Source organism: Fistularia commersonii, chromosome 32 (genome assembly GCF_037954325.1).
Source record: "Fistularia commersonii isolate RoL2024-O1a breed Wild chromosome 32, RoL_Fcom_v1.0, whole genome shotgun sequence".
NCBI lineage: Eukaryota > Metazoa > Chordata > Actinopteri > Syngnathiformes > Fistulariidae > Fistularia > Fistularia commersonii.
Genome location: NC_141315.1, coordinates 6,199,117 through 6,216,435, shown reverse-complemented (window position 1 = coordinate 6,216,435; position 17,319 = coordinate 6,199,117). Strand labels below are relative to the sequence as shown.

At 41.3% G+C, this 17,319-nt stretch overlaps 1 protein-coding gene across 4 annotated transcripts; it reads right to left on the bottom strand.

Annotated features, from left to right (window-relative positions):
* Positions 1–1,247: 1,247 nt before the first annotated feature.
* fbxo11b (F-box protein 11b) lies at positions 1,248–16,106 on the bottom strand. 4 transcript variants are annotated; one of them, XM_086139624.1, is made up of 22 exons: positions 15,787–16,106; positions 14,496–14,656; positions 14,210–14,291; positions 13,871–14,015; positions 13,645–13,774; positions 10,149–10,232; positions 9,857–9,989; positions 9,641–9,747; positions 8,746–8,857; positions 7,266–7,372; positions 7,040–7,177; positions 6,726–6,943; positions 6,399–6,579; positions 6,150–6,272; positions 4,792–4,877; positions 4,639–4,715; positions 4,416–4,559; positions 3,530–3,640; positions 3,320–3,427; positions 3,121–3,229; positions 2,911–3,009; positions 1,248–2,682 (listed from the first exon to the last, which is right to left on the bottom strand). In XM_086139624.1, exons 1-22 carry the CDS (start codon positions 15,872–15,874, stop codon positions 2,553–2,555), a joined length of 2,673 nt encoding a protein of 890 aa, XP_085995750.1. In that variant the 5' UTR covers positions 15,875–16,106; the 3' UTR covers positions 1,248–2,552. The 4 variants fall into 4 exon arrangements, with proteins under 4 accessions (XP_085995750.1, XP_085995751.1, XP_085995753.1 ...); XM_086139625.1 differs by having other exon boundaries at positions 13,871–14,012; XM_086139627.1 differs by having other exon boundaries at positions 14,231–14,291.
* Positions 16,107–17,319: the final 1,213 nt, after the last annotated feature.

Genomic DNA, 17,319 nt, shown 5'->3' with positions numbered 1-17,319 from the left:
CTGATCTGGGTGGTCGGTAAAATAAGGATATTAGCGTTAAAATGGAATTTTAACAATGCCAGACAAAAGACGTGCTCCGTCTCCCATTCATCTCCAAGCAGAACCGAGGATTCTGCGGTTGGGTCATCCGCGGCATTTGACATTCACACGACCGCCGAGGATAATGGAGAACAGAAAAGTCGTTCTCTCCCCATGCCGGTGTCAAACCGCAAATGTGAGCGGTCACCTGAGGACCTGTGTCCGATGTGCGGTCGCGGGATCACCAGTCTGCCGATAAGGGAACCATTCGCTATGGAGGCTTTTCCCTGGCGACAAACCGGTCCCTTACGACCCGACGAACAGCGATGTGTATCAGTTAAGGACATTGGCTGTGTTTAGAATTAGCGGATTATCGGCTGCCGGTCACGAATTTAAGCAACCGTTGTTTACTAAACTTTCTATGATACCATCACTGCCAGTTGACCCCGTGAACCCTATAGAAATGCCAAAACATGCTAACGGCTAACTAGGTTAAAATTAGATTTGTCCCCACTTACAGAACAAACAATGGTAGAGGGGGGAATATGGATATTTAAACGTGCATACTCGTCGCTGCTGTCGTTTTCCTGGTTTGAAAAGATGCGTTTTAAGTCGAAGGTGTTGAACGTTGAAAAAATAAAAGGCAAAACATGTTAATGAGGTCAACATCGAAACAAAACTAATAGCGCCTCAGGGTTCAACGTCGTCCGAATGATAAACTCGTCTCGACTTGTTTCAAGGCCTGAAAATGAAATGAAATTTTAAAAATGACAGAAAAAAAAATAAAAATGAAGGATCAACGGTGTCAACATTAGCAAGAGCACACTAAGAGTCTTCAGTGGTTTAACAATTCTTTGTATCAACCTGACATTTCAAACAATTGTGGGGACAAGAGAACTGACAAACTAGTCTCTTCCTTCCGGGAATATACGTTTTTATGTTAATGTGCTAAATGCTGAGTAAAAAAAAAAGGAATAAAACAAATAGAAAGTTATTAAACAGCCAAAGCATGCCAATTGCTAACAAGGTCAACATTAGCGACCAAACGAAGAACCTGAGCAGTTCACTCATTGAATCAACAACCTGACATTTTCAAACATTTGGAAGGGGGACGAACACCATAAACGAACTCTTTACTGCTCTTTTACCAAGTCTGCAAAGTTACTTTGCAGTTTTCCCGGCAGAGAACAAGGCATATCATATACCGTACATAACATATCACAGACACATCTGATCTAATAAAGTTTTATTTTCTTAGAAATGGCCAGTTTCCTGTTTTCCTTTTTTTGTCTTTCTAAGAAAGTATACCCCTTTTTGAATTCCAACTAGCATCTACATAATGGTTATTGAATACTTCACAATATATTAAGTCTAGATGTTATGGTACATGCATACGATTCAGGCTGCATGAGGAGCCACAGTCACCACGATACACAGGGGGGAGGAAGGGGGAGGACAAAGGGGAAGACTGCAGATACACTCTCCTGTTCCAGTTCAAAGGAGCTCTGATGCCTCCTATTGAGACCCTCTCCACACAACACTGACTGCATCGGATTATACACACACACACACACATACATACCACTTGCACTGTACATAACACACGCACTCTCACACTCACCCACACCTTTATACAATTGTGGAGTCTCTCCACCTGCCAATTAAGCGAATATACTAGAGAGGGTTGTTAGTGTTTAAACGAGATTCTCTTTCACAGAAAGAACTTCACCACTGGGACGTTTCGAGTGTCTGCAGTTTGCATGAGGTCGGGGGTGAGAGGAGGGACGCTAACCAAAGGAAAAAAATAATAATTATAATAATATATAATAAAATAAAAGACATTCAAATACAGTCAGCTTTTTGCATGAAAATACAAAACTACATGAGAAAGCATTGAAATAAAATCCATTGATCAGAACATATATATATATTTTTTTTTTAAAAAAGCCGAAGTGCTCCATCACACACACAATCTTGCTCTTCATCCACACAGAGCAACATCTGCCCATCAGTTGCCTAGATACAACAGCCAATGGGGATGGCAGCTGCGAGGAAGCAGGAAGTCTCTGAGCAGCTCTTGTGAAGAAGGAGGCTGAGATTTGATACCAGGTGGATCTTTGAACGCCGCCGAAGCAGACGTCGGCCGCCATTGACAGCCCCTTCCTTTTGTCTACGGACTGCAATAAGAAATACTCGGGTAAGGAATCTCTTGTGGCCGTTCTGTCAGTCTACCCTCTACTGCACTGCTCCATCTAGTGGAGTCCGCATCTGCTGCAGTATGTCTGACTGCAGGCGGCAGGAAGCTGCTTCCTCTGCAGCGTCTTTTCACCTCGGTCCCATCTAAGAGCGCCGCAATCGCAGAGTCTCTCTGGGTCCTTATGGCTGCAAATGCAAATTGTGTGTGTATTTGTGTGAATGTGTGTGTGTGTGTGTGTGTGTGTGTGTGTGAGTGTGTGTATGCGTGCACATGTGTGTATGTGTAATGCAATGTGTTTGTCTGCTTATGTCGGAGAATATAAGTTGACTGGACGCCTTCAGTTATGTTGGAGCGTGTTGGACTCGATGGGCGGTGCTGAGTCATACAGAGTGTCTGTATCGTGTGTGGGCTCTCCGGCCAGCGTGCACGGGTTGGACAACGTTCCTGCTCCACAATCGCAGAAAAACCTGGGGGAGACACAAGTTAGACATTATATACACATATGCAGAAAAAAAAACAAACCCTGGTGAAAATATAGCAAGATCATCATGAGGTCTGGCCGGAATCAGCTGATTAGTCTGTGAACTCAAGTGTTTTCCCTCATGGTTATAGCCTCCTTACATAGAGGAATCTAACTCACCATTGACAGATTAATATAACGTTTCAAAAAAACAACATCAAATAAATAATCTTACCGATCATGCCGTATAAACTCTACATCGTGCCCTTGGTGGCATTTCTTAATGCAGTTTACACAGATGGCATTCCTATCTGTTGTATTGCAGGTGTGACACCTGGAAAACATAAAAGGAATAACATCAAATTAATTTTAAAAAATCAACAATTTAAAAACACAAAACAAAACACATTGCAATCCTAAACCGATCACTGTAAGTTGTGCTGACCTGTAGAAATCGTGCATGGGGTAGCTGGTGTAGCTGGAGATCTTGTAGAGACACTGTCCTCTGCTAACAGCCTTCTCGATGGCGTCCTGGTTATTCAGTATCTTATTATCTGCGAGGAGTGGACACACAGCAGAGGGGGGTTAGAGAACAGCGGCCCACACCGGGCAGATCCTCGGTGCCTGCAAAAGCAGCAATGTACCTTTCATGGTGACGTTGACCCCTGAGGCCAGAAACAGGCCTCCGAAACGGTTGTTGAAGATCTGGTTCCCCTCCAGGGTTGCTGTGGCATGGTTTGTGATTTCAATACCTGGAGAATGGGGTGAGGGGACACACACACATAAGAACCAATGTGAAGGGGCTGAAGGAAAATATTAATCATGATCACATATGAATGCGCAATGTCAATCACCTGCAGCAAAACCATCAAAAATGCGGTTCTTGCGGAGGATCGGGTGACTGTTAGTGCTGATCAGCACGCCGGCCTGAGCGTTCCTGAAGATGTCATTCTCCTCCAGCAGACCTGGGAAAGATTTCAATAAAATTGATTCAGCATTATTAACTTCACATATCTGGATAGTGTATGTATTATATTCAAGCTTAAAAGACTGGTTCAAATCACTTCAATCAATTTTAATTATGCTTCAAAAACATAAAAAAATATACCGACACTGGTAAAACCCAGGCAACTCAACTTTTTATGATCTGTTCCATAGATAAAATGTGCTCAAACCTATTTCTACAGAATCTTGAGATATATTGACATTAAGTGGAAAGAAAGTTGCAACTCCAGCCTTTAGTGCAATAGAAAAAAGTCTAGACTTGTCTGAGCTGAGCACTAATCAGATTCTTTTTAAAAGCAGGCAGTTTCTCAGAAAAGTGCATTTTCCCTCCTTTCTGGCTGTATACAGCTGTATGCTGTATGACTTGGACAAGCATGCACGTCCACTTCCACTCACATGAGGCAGTTTCTGAGAAAAGTGCACTTTCCCTCCTTTCTGGCTGTATACAGCCGTATGCCATATCACTTATATCACAAGCATGCACATCCACTTCTACTCACATGAATGGATTTAAATGACAAACTGTGCACTGATGACTTTGTAAACATTATCATTTGTACTTCTAAATGACAGATTGTCAGGATCTCCTTAGTATGAGCATTTTTTATTTTACACAAATGGTTTTGGGAGATAAGTTTTGTTTAGACAATGACAGAATGTTTGTGGCGTTTTGAAAAATGGCTGAGGAAACAGTGATGTGGTGCTTCAGAGGAGCATGAAAATACCCTTGGGTACCTCTGCCTCCGTTGAAGATGCAGATGCCTCCATCTCTGCCGTCATGGATTTTATTTCGTCTCAGTGTGGGGTTGCTGTCAGTTTTGATCCAGACCCCGGCCATGGCGTTGTCAAAGATCTCGTTGTCTTCGATGAATCCCAGACCTGTCCAATTGACCACTTAATTAAATATCGGTTAGCAGTAAACTATATGACAAATAAGTGATGTTAAAATGAAATAAACCTGAGTTGTAGACTAATATGCCTCCATTCTGGCCTCCCCAGATCTTGTTGCGCCTGATCTTTGGGTTGCTCCCCGTCCTGTTAAGATAACAAAATTACTTGAGCGGAGAACTCAGATATACAAGAAAAAAGGAAAAGGTGGAATCAACTCTACCTTATTTGGACACCAGAGTACATGTGGTTATAGATGTCATTGTCTTCCAACACACCGTGCCCATTGTCATAGAAGTAAACACCAACCTGAGAAAGACAAGAAAACAAAGCAAAGACCACAACATGTCATAGGAGAACGTTTCATGCAAACAGTAGGCGCAGGCAATTGCTCAAACAAAAAGCCAGATGAAGATACCATACCAAGTGTTTTATGTGATTGGATTTGAAATAATCAATACGAATTAGATTTTTCATTTTAGCCCTCTCTGAAATTGACTTCGACATCTCTGGTCTAACGCTTAAGTTCACAGGGAGAGAAAGCTCACTTCCACGAGGGCTGTGAGTGCAACGAAAAGGCAGCTGGGAAATGTTGCATCACATCTGAAAAAGTGTTTACATTTGGTCCAGTGGAGTTGCTCACATTCAAAATTCCAGCTAAAACCTAATCAACACACTATTTTCAAATCAACTTATTCCAAAGTATGAACCAAATACCAATTTCTGTTCACTCTGGCACCCAGGATTAATAAATTGAGTTGACTCAAAGTCTTACTAAAACCCTTGATTGTTTTAATGTGTCGGAACAAAAAGCAGATTTCTCCAGGAGTTTTGTGGTTTCACTCAATACTCAGGTTTGAGTCAAATGTCAGCTGTACATGTGACACCAGTGGTGTTATGCTGAATCCTGCTACTCTCTTAGAAAGTTGTGTTGTAATTATGTTGGAACACAATTGTCAAAAGTATCAGCACTTACAAGAGCCTGTTACCATAAGAACCTTTGAATCTCCTACAGATAATTATAATAATTAATCATTTATTACTCCCTCGTGGGGAAATTCGTTCTTTGCAATTAATTCAACATGGATGAACTATGAGCAGTGGGCTGCCGTCCACCAGCACCAGGGGTGCAGTTACGATTTCAATGTCTTGCTCAACAGCGCTTCGACACACAAGGTGGAGCCAGGAATTGAACCAGGAATTCCCGGCTCCTCCTCGTGTGTCCAAGTGATCTGAAACATGCCGTGAAAATGCTTTCACAGGAACTATGACAAACTCTGAGCAATGCAACAGACCTGCAGATTGACTAAAATTATAATGTGACAAAGACTGCTTACGTTATGTCTTGCAAATAAACCAGCAAGCAGACATACCACATAGCATTCATCAAATCAGCGAGAGCTTTGAGATATCGTTTTTTGTGCTTGTTTACAAATAACATATTATAGTTGTGGTCTTGTTAAATCTCTTGAGTTTATCATTGGTTTGCCATTACAGGAGGAGGCTTCTGTAATGAGAAGTCTGAGACTGTCCTATAGATTATGAAAATCTAGTGTGGTGATGAGCCCATCTTTAATTTACCTGTTTCCCACTGTGGATGCGGTTCTTGCGAAGGACAGGAGTGCTGCCTGTGGTCACCCACACTCCCGCCAACGTGTTGCTGTAGACCTCGTTTTCTTCGATTACCCCTTGGCCTTTTTCATGCTGAAACACAGAAAGTACATTCAGTTCTCGTGTCATTTCTGATGCACATATTCATTCCCAATATGGCTACTTCTGTTAAAAAAACAGAAGGATCCCATTTGCTTGTGTAGTGAAGAGTGTGTTTACCACATAGATGCCACCATGCTGGCCATCGTGGATCTTGTTGTGCCGTACAATGGGGCAACTATTGGTTCGGATCTGGATTCCAGCCAAGGCGTTACCATAGATATCATTACTCTCTATTAAACCCCGCCCATCACCGAATATGTACACCCCTCCTTGGTTGCCGTTGAATATAGCGTTACCCCTAGATCAAAGACAAAAGTAAAAAAAAAAAGGCATTTTCTTTAGTGGTTGATAAAACTAATATCAGTATTACTTACAACAAATAAGGGATTTTCTTTTGAGTTTTTATGGTTAAATGCTTTTCCATTATAAAATGAGTACACTTACCGTATCGTTGGGTCACTGTTGGATGTAATCCACACACCAGCGAAGTTATTGGCATAAATTTTGTTCTCTATAAACTGCCCCCGTCCCTTCTCATGGACATAGATGCCTCCAGTCTGGCCATGGTGGATCTCACATCGCACCACAGTGGGATTGGCATATGCCTTCACTTCAAAACCCGCGATACGGTTTCTATGGATATTACAATTCTCGAAGTAACCCTGAAACACAGGGGAGAACAACCATTGGCGACATTAATGTGAATCAAAAAAAAAAAAAAAAGTGTAGAAAGTCATGCCATAGGCACTATTCTTTACCATTCCGTGATCAAAAGTGAACACCCCAACATCCCTCCCATGGTGGATGTGGTTACGTCTTATGATGGGATTACCGTGATTTTTCACCCAGATTCCTGCTAGGGCATTGTTACTGATTTCATTGTCTTCATAAATGCCCTGCAACAGACACCACGGCTTAGTGTAAAGTTTGTTGAATATAAGTTGGTTTGTGTGGGTGCTCGGACTGAGGGAGAGGTGTCCTCACCTGTGCGTGGTCTGTGATATATAGTCCTACATTCTCACAGTCACTGATGTTGCAGTGTTTGATGGTTGGGCACGCTCCCTGTCCGCTCACACATACAGCTGAACCCACTATGTAAGAGGAAAAATAAATTAAATAAATAATACACATATATATATAATGGCAAATATATAAAACTGAAACGCTGCAATTTATCATATGACTGACATTCATTCATCAAAGTAGTGAATTTATAACTATCCAGTACAAAATCATCAGGGTTAATGTCACCAGTGTACTGTCCAATGATCATGAAGGTGAGGTTGAACATTAATCAAAGTGGCAACATGGTTGAATCACAGGAGCCAATATTTCAGGTGAATAAAAATATGAATAATTCATGCAATTTTAAATGAAGCATTGGACTTAAAGACACCAGCCTGGTCAGCAGAGACCCCAGGATAACATAACATCATCAATTTTAATATTAATATTAAGATCAAAAATTAGTCAGGTTTAAAATAGTCTGTTACTGCATAATATTTAATAAATTGATCAAGTACTCGATCACACAATTGATAGACTTCAAAGACAGTTGGGACGTCATCATGACACAGATGTGTTTCCCAACACCTTCACCACTTTTGCAACAAATGACCAAATGTGGCGCACACATTAGTAACAGTAGGCAAGTGACAGTGTGAACTACCATCACACTCACAGACTAAAAGGGGTCATTTATGAACTGCTTCCGCAAAAAAACAAAACAAAACAAAACAAAAACATCGGCTATGAAATCCATTCTAATATTGCAAGATGTCAACCACAGGTTACATCTTAGTTTTGATTATTGCGGATTATTATTATAATGATAATAATCCAGAGTGATCAATGTTGGGAGTTTTTTTCCCATCATTTTGTTCTGTTGTGTAAAGGTATTTGTGCTGTTTTGGGTTTTATAAAAAAATAAAATCAAAATATTAATTGGCTGCATGCTCTACAACTTATTATTCATTCATCTGTTTAATTCCTCATTAGCAGACTTTCATGAAGGAATGAGGCTAAATGGGACATTGAGTGTTGAATAAATCTTAACGTAACAAAATTCATTTGGATAGACAAGTAGACAGATAAATACATTTAGATTTGAGTGGTGTTGTTGCACTTAATACCAGCAGAAAACTCCCAGCTGCTCTAAAATTTTCATGGAATTAATGGACCGACTACATGTACATGTCATAAATCATTCTGGTTTAAAGTTTGATTTTCAGTCTAAGACACACAGGACAAATTAAGTCTCTAATTCATCATTTAGCAAAACATCCAAGCCTGTGACACTGCGGGGAAAAAAAGCAAGCTGCAACTCAGCAAGTTAATGAAAAGACCCTAATATTTGAATGACATGCAGGACCGATTCAAATTGTTAACACATTGAAATTGGTTTTGAGACAGTAGAGATGTTATTCCAGTGTTATTGCTCTTGTAATAATCATACATGCATTACCTGTACATGTGGAACGGATGATGCAGTGGTCAATATTGGGGCTGCAGTTCACTGTGATCTCCAGACAGTGGTGGGCGTTGTGGTGCTGCGCCGACTTATCGTCAGGATTAAACTGAGGAGAGAAGTGCAGTCGAGGTCAGACAGAGGCTGTGCTAACTGACAACACTTCAGGCTTCTATCCGCCCACCACATCCAAACTGCTTCTCTCTACTGGAGGCTCCATTATCACTGACAGTACTTGTGGTGTAAGATATCACTGTTCCCTAATTACATTCTCTTATCTGCAACAAGGCACACAAAATAAATCAATTTGATATCCGCTGTGAGGGAAAGCTGCGCATTTAAATAAAGCAGATTCAAGACATTAAAAGTCATGTAGCTTATTCAACGCTCATAACAACCGCCGTACATATTTTGTGACTAGTATAAGAATTAATGTTTCATAAATCAACCAAACCATCTTCACTGGCAGCAAACAGTAATATGTTCTATCCCCCTGCCTGAGGTCTTTAATGTCAGTTGGTTAACACATAGAGTCTTTAAAACATCATGATCCACATAATAAAAACAATGTGAACATTGTGTTACTGTTACACCTTCTTGGAGCCTATAATTACTTGAGTTGACCCGACTTATAAGTAGATGCTGAGGGGCATCATGAATTGACCCATTTTATTGCTTGCCTAACTTAAATCTACATGCAGATGCAGTTTTTCACGATCACACGGGAACCTAGGAGTCTCCATTCCAATGACGCAAAGTGACGACAAAAAAACAGCAGTATATCCACTGCTATGAATAATTGTGACACTAAGCTGGATTTAAACACCAGAAACAGAGCCAACGCGTGAAAAAAAGATTTAAAAAAACAAAACAAAACAACAACTTTCCTTACCTTAATAGTCATGTATCCTACGTAGGCATCCTCTGAACCCTCCATGAAGACAAAAGTGGAGTCCCTAGTGTTCTCTATCACCACCTTATCAGCTACTTTACCAGGAGCTGGGGAAAGAGTGAGGCATACTCTGAGTTTTATGACACTGCAAGCTCAAAGCAATACCACTGTGTGGCATTGTCTGAAGCACATTTTCTTTAGTGACTGAATGCTCACCTGCTCCAATCATGGTGATGGGGGACTCTATATAGATCCACTCGTCTGTATAGATGCCAGAGTGGACAAAGATGAGGCCGTCAAAATGGGCCTCTTGCACCCCACCCAAAGCGTCCTCAATTGTGTCATAATACTGAAAGAGGGGAGGAAAAAAAGGACTGTCAGGAGGAAAATGTGCAAAATTCACTGCCTATTACGGGGGAAAAACAAGTATAAGCAAGCACATTGGCTGAACAGATGATAGATATTGGTGCTATAACAAGACATTTTCAGCAATGACATGCAGACTTACCAGCATATTCTCTCTGCCTTTGTATCTGCCAGGGTTACTGTAGAAATGCTCAGCAAAGCCTGGTTTTACATGCGCACCTTTGTACTGCAATACAAAAAATACCAGAGGCAACATGTTTTGCTGTTACTTCTGTAATACACTGACATGAGCATCACAAAACATACCCCACCATTCTAGCACCAAGTCAAGCAACCTGAGAAATGAATTGAAATTGAATTTCTAGGCAACTTTACAAGTTTTAGTTAAAGGAAACCGTTTTGAAATATGCTATAAAAAGTTCAAACACTTAAAGCACATCAGTGGCTCTGCAAGCTCTTTCTTGCTCCCAAATATTTCTAACCAATGCAGCTCTTTTTGCTTCGCATTGTACAAGTTCACTGGTTGTGAATACTTCTTTGGGCTCTATCTTTACCTTAAGAGAGAAATCATTATATTTCCATGCACTTAAAAGCATAAATGCAAACATCTATTCTGACTATTTATATGACTAAGTAATAAGTCAAGCTTTATTCTTGGTGAACAAGTTTTTTCGTAAGTATCCAATTTTAGCCACTTTTTTTTTTTAAACACCAGTTTACTACACTTGCTTCCATGCCGAGACAATCAGCCTCTTGCACAGGTGTTGAATTTCAAGATGCTGATTGAAATCCTTTATCAGTAGACAGGTAAGATGATGGGGTCAGTAAAAGAGCAACCATTCCATTCCCATCACAAAGACACAGATGGCACAAGACTGTGGGGACACGGTAGCTGGCATGATGGAGGCCGGCAGGACACTTTGGCTAATTGCTGCAGACGTAAACGTTCATTTGTCTACAATAGGCCACCTTGGAATTAAGTTCCAGCAGTCATCACATGCCTGCAGAGGACGTGCCATAAAAGCAGTTCACAATCCGAATACTTGGCGTTTTGCGAATTAGTGCCCAACTATTATTGGCTAAAACCGTCAAGCGTGTTGTTTGAATAACCAGAGAATCTGCTTGGTTTGCAACAACCTGAGATCAACTGGCTGTCTGTTGTCCCCAAAGGGGTCTTGACCCGAATGCTGTCCGGAGCAGGAACACAAGTAGGATAACACAGTTAAGGACTCCAGTGTGTCTGACTGGCAGACTCCTATACATCTTAATTACATTTCACTTCTTTAATGTAAATGGAAGACAAGGAGTTTGGCATTGATAAGGTGATGACTTTGCTATGAATGTTGCCAGCTTGGTCTGCAGTGACATATGTCAGTAGCAGATCTTTGAAGGGAAGATTAATTGAATTAGACATGAGGATACTGGAAGTGTGAGAATGTATGGGACATATCAGGGCACAGCTAATAAGAATAAGCACAATATGCCTTAATACTCTTTGACAGGCCTATTCTTGAACATGAAGGTTTACTAGTCTGCATTAAAAGGCAAAAAACTGACAAAACACTGGGATTGTGCTGGAAAGTATTTCTCAGAACAAGGAATAGAAAAATCACAAACGTACAAATATTAAGTGGTTGAGTCCATACAAATAAATTAAACCTTTATGTGAGCCCAATTTCATCCCCGAGTCACATTGCTGGTTACAAGATACTCTATACTATAAAGGGAAACCTTATGCAGTATCTGTACTTCAGTGGTTTCTTTTTAAATGTCTTTCTAGTGAGCTCTGTAGTTATATTTTTGAAGTTGTATTTCTTCCCTTAAGGTTAGTTTTTGTTGATGAAATCCAGGTTCCAAAGTCCCCAGTGGGTTGCATGGGTGGCTTTTTCTTTTTCTTGTTCATTATGTTGGCCAGACTCTAAGCCTTTCGCGAATGAAGTAATTTTACCTGATTTAAACTAGGTTACAAATTGCTGCGATCAATTTAACTTCACTTACCCAGCAAAACTGCATATATTCCATGTAATGTTTGACCCTTTGGATCAAGCCTTTAAAAGCACCCTAAATAATGGCAGAGCTTGACCGGCTTCACAATAAACATATCTTGAATAGAGCTGTGAGTGTCTTTATCATTGAATCCCAAAAGGATACACTCATTCATCTTATTGTTGTGTCTCTTTTCCAACAAAATGATGTCAATCTTGACATAAGCAGAGTGCTGCTGCGTTATGCAAAAAGAAAAGTTAAAACATTCCTCTTTCTGATGGCACAGAAAGTTCACCAGACAAGAAGGGAACATGTTTCAACACTGAGCATGTGTGGGATGGTCTGGACTGCCAGATATGTCAATGCTTTCCTGTTCTTGGGAATATCTTTACCGCACACTGCCATCATGAAGAGATGGGACATCATGATTTAATTTGTTCAGTGTGAAGGAGACACTGCATAAAAACATGCAGCTGATGGTTATAAAGGCGACTGAAAATGAAAGCTCACATACTGACTACTGTTGGCGTTTTGGTGGATATTTCTAAAAGTGTGACCATATTGTTATTTACTACCGACTTCATCGAACAGCATTGTTTGGTTAAAGTGCTCATAATGAAATGAACAAAATCTCCACCATACAGACTTCTATTTGTCAAAAAAATTGAAAATTACAAGTCGTAAGGATTACAGAGACTGACAAAAAAAAAAAAAAAAAATGGAACCTCTAGATACGGTAAGCCCTCGCTATAAAACAGTTCACCTTTTGTGGCCTCACTGTTTCACGGATATTTTTAGTGCAGTTTTTTTAATGCTTATTTTTTTACAGCACAGTATGTTGTGTTCTGTATCCTAATTGGCTAAAGGATGGTAGACCAGTGTCAACAATCCACACCATGTCTCTGTACAGCTTGCCAAATATACGTTTGCAAATTTTCTCCATGAAAAAAACGTTCTGCACCAGTAAAGGCACCTGACGACGTGCCCAAAAGGAAGAGGAAAATGTTAACTATCACAGAAAAGGTTTAACTTCTGGCCATGCTGAATGAAGGTAGAAGCTATGCGGCTGTAGGGCGCCATTACGGATTAAATGAATCTTAGGTTCGTTCCATAAAGGAGGAGGAAAATAACATAAGGACAACAGCAGCAATAAGTTTTAACAAGGATGCAAAAGGGTTGTGACTTTCTGCAACAAGACCATTTTAAGGATGGAGTCTATAGCACAGTATTATATTATATAATAATTGTAAAAAATAAAGCTGACTACTTCGCGGACTTTGTCTATTGCGGGCTATTTTTAGAACGTAAACCCGCTATAAATAAGGGTTTACTGTATGTATATTTGGGACAAACACGAGACATCCTATTAAAGGAATAGTTATTTCTTTAAACATGCTCTACTCTGTGCTTGTCTGTATTGGCAGAGGATGTTTATGCTGTGATATTTCAAAATTCTTACTTAATCATAGAAAAAAAAAAGGTAGCTTTCCATTGACCTTTCACAATACACTTTTTTCTTGAGCAAACAGCTTATGGTCTGTATTTTATAATACAGACTTGAGATGTAAAAAAGATAATGGCATGAAACAGGTATCTAACGGCAGGTACCTATTTCTTCAGCAAAACACGGATAATCAAGAGGGCAGACCTACCAGCTGTTGAAAGCTCTCCTTCCAGGGGTTTGGGTGTTCATGCTCCTCTGGGCTGACCTGGTAGAACCTGCCGGGCTCTGGGTGCATCATTGGACGTGTATACTCAAACACCTCCATATATAGACGTTTCCTGGAAAATAAGAGCACTTGCCTCAGCCGCCTGTCAACCAATAACCATGATACACAATTGGAACGAAAGGGTCTCCGGCTCCTCAGCGGTACTGACCATAAAATTGGGTCATTGGCCAGCTGGCTGAATCTCTTGCAGACACAAGCTGCCTGGCAGAGGTCCTGTTCCAGTAAGTAGGAGAAGATCTTCAAAACAACCTCATCAGGAAGTTTCTGCTGCAGATATTGCTCTGCTGGGGCTGCTAAAGACACATAACCACATACAGCGTAAGAAATGATCAGTCTCTTCTCACCTAACCAATTGCATGTTGGAGTCGTGCAATTTAATGGACTGCAAAGAACAAGATTTACCCACATACAGAAAGGGAAAAAGAAAATCAATATAGAGTCAAGAAACAGTCTAGCTCTGCTCCAGTTGCAAAGATTTAACACACACCTGGCAGGTCGTGGCTCTTACCGGACACTCGTGCCCGCTTGGCTCGATGGCCAAAGGCCTCTGTTGATGAAGTGGAAGCTCCCTGTGGAGGAGGGCAAGTGGGATATTAACTTTATGTCAAGAATGAAGTACTGTGCAATCAACTAAGACATTTAATACCTAGTAAAGCAATTGTTGCTCTTTAGTTGAAGACACAATCACCAAGCTTTGCCGTCAGTGTCATACACAATCGCTGATACATCCACTCTGTACTGAAATATAGATCACTAAAATGTTTGAGCCTAACCTCCATAGGGCCCTTGCTTGGGCAGGCAGAGGCGGTGGTAGAGGCAGCAGTTCTCTTGGGAAGCAGGGTCTTGCGGCGAAGCTGGTAGGGACTGTTCTGAGCTCCTGGACCGGACTCCTCAATGGCCATCTCTGCTGCGGCTGCTGCAGGATCCTCCTCATCTGGATAGAAATGCAAACTAATTTCATGCGAATATTGCATCTTAAGGACACACATCTACAGTACAGAGGCATGCCAAGAATAAAAAGTATGCAATTTACTGGCTGCTCCCCTAAATGTTCCACAAAAACAAAATGACTAAACACAATGCAAATGTAAACCTCATTATCATTATTTAACACAATGATGTTCATTCAAGTCTCATGTTGTGAGCAAGCGCGCCGGCTATAAATACAGGGCAATGTAAAGCAGACAAAGGTTGGTGATTGATATTGGCAGATGCACTTCTGCAACCACATTATTAGTATCTCATGTCCAGTCCTTATCTGCCAAAATCGCGCAGTGTGCTTCTGACTCAGAATCATGTATGCGCAAATTCATGCTGGTGCTCAACTTATGGCCACATATGAAGTCCATCAGATGTGAGGCTAATTGCTAAAAACTGAACTGCGTAGCTGGCAAATCCGTGGTGTAAACAAATCAAGCTATGGCTAGCAGGCATCGAGAACAAGGAAGGGGATGCGTTTCATTCCGCTGGCTGCGCTAGCTTGAAAATGCAGCACACAAAATGGACACAATTCACCTAAATCACACCGCATCATCCATAGCAGCTGATCTGTGTGGCCCCAAGGAACTGTGGGGACGAGCTAGCATTGCCACCATCCGCTGCTAATGTTTTGTTAACGTTACACCCCAAAAATGGCAGTCCTCAGACGCCGCAGATTTACACCCTCTGAATCGGTAGTGACAGCTGGGAATGCAATGGCCGAGCAGACACGGAGAATTAGGATGGAGCGTATAAAGCCAACCCTCCTGGCTCTCACTGATGATACCACAATATCTGCTATTAATGTTGTCCGTACAGCTACATACGCATTACGTTAAGAGAAGACAACCCCCAACCTCCACCTTAACTGGTCGCTAGCTAGCGGCGCTAGCTAGCCCCAATCACTCAAGCCAAACAAAGCGCGGCCTGGCCTAAGCCACAGAGCAAGAAGCCTCGGTTTTTCCTGTTGCACCCACTGTCCCTGGGAGTCAAAGGGACCGGTGGAAAAGAAGACGTCCATATGAGTCGTACACACGCCTGACACGGCTTTGCCTTTATTCATTAGCTCACCCCGGCCTAGCTTACCTCTATCCCCGTTGTTCCGTTCGGGCTGCACCGGGCGCGGCCTCGACACTCGCCTGGGTCTCCGGTTGGTGGCTCTGACGGAGTTCATCTGGGGAGTTGGTTGTTGAAATAACGACTGCTATCCTCAAGCACCCGCCACTAATTTTAGCCCTCAACCCACACTACCACCCGGGCAGCCTTTTCCCGGATACGCCTAGTCAAACGCGATTGAGAACCCGCTGGTATTTGGGGTGTAATCGCTTTTTTTCCCTTCGTGGTGTTACAGCTCCCCCCGTATCAACGCTCGGTGCCAGCTCCGTCTCCGTCTGTAGCAGGAGGAGCCATTAACCCACACGGGAAACAATCGCGAGAAAAAAAAATCGAGAGCCGAGTGTCTGTATAGCCAATCACAAAGCTCGTTTCATACCATCGCCTGGCAGTGGCCAGTAAGGACCTTCGTTTGAACAGACACGATCAACCTTTCTGTTGGGGTTCGGGATCGGTCAAGCGGCGAAATGATAAACGCATTCTCACGCCGATGGACTGTAGGATCGCTAAAATACACTCCCCATATTTGATATAACGGTCCAATTTGTCACAATGCATGCATGCAGTAGTGGATTAAGAGTAGATTTAAACGACAATAGCCTGTACTATGCACCAACAGGCCACGGCGATCACTCGAAATTAACCGAAATATCAAATAACCTTTCTACACACTTCACTACCCTATGAGTCATTGGCAAAAATGTCAAGGAATGCGTATCAAAATCATCATCGGCTAAATATATATCAGAGCACACGGGGAAGAGCTTTTGTTTTACTGGGAACAAAAATGGTTGCCAGATGTTAAACACAAATTTCAAAAGTGAGAACGAAACGGGAGAAAATAAGATCACAAGTTGGCTGATTTTAATATAAACAACTATATTAGTGCATACTTGGGGAGGGTATTCAAAACTCTGAGTGGCTATAAAGAAACACATTTGTTAGTTTTTTACTTTTATTTGTAATTCAAGACACTTGTGGGTGTTTAACTATAAAATATTTTATTCAATTAATTTATTTTACAATGTTGAAGGGATTTTTTTGATCAATATAGTATTATATACATTTTCATGTTTGTTTTACTGATATTATTTTTTGATGCCTTTCAAGCCCTTGTGAACATGAAAACTAAGCTTAATCTTGTGGAATGTCCCTTTACTTCCTTTGGCCAATTAGGAGTGTTCATACTGCAAGGTGACCACAAGGGGGCATTGTTTGACAACAAGTGCGCCAGTCCGTGTTCTTCTGGACAACCTTGTCGAGACTTCACACACTGTTGCCATGAGGATCTTTCATTTCATTTATTATTATTTTTTTTATTTTAATGTAACATCATGTTCTGTCTAAAGGGGAGTGGTTTTGGCTGCTTTTACAGCACATAATAACACAGAGATGAACACCAACATTTTTTTTCAAGGAGCAAATTCAGTCGTGTTCAACGATTTTTTTCTTTCTTTCTCAATATCGCCTTTTCCACTTTGACTCATGTGAAAACGTGATGCCGTG

Excerpts from the sequence above, each read along its gene's own strand:
- fbxo11b (XM_086139624.1), bottom strand. The coding sequence starts at position 15,874 with ATGAACTCCGTCAGAGCCACCAACCGGAGACCCAGGCGAGTGTCGAGG. Across the intron at positions 8,858-9,640 it reads TAGGATACATGACTATTAAG|TTTAATCCTGACGATAAGTC; the intron begins GTAAGGAAAGTT and ends TTCTCTCCTCAG. Across the intron at positions 2,683-2,910 it reads GAGTTTATACGGCATGATCG|GTTTTTCTGCGATTGTGGAG; the intron begins GTAAGATTATTT and ends TGTCTCCCCCAG.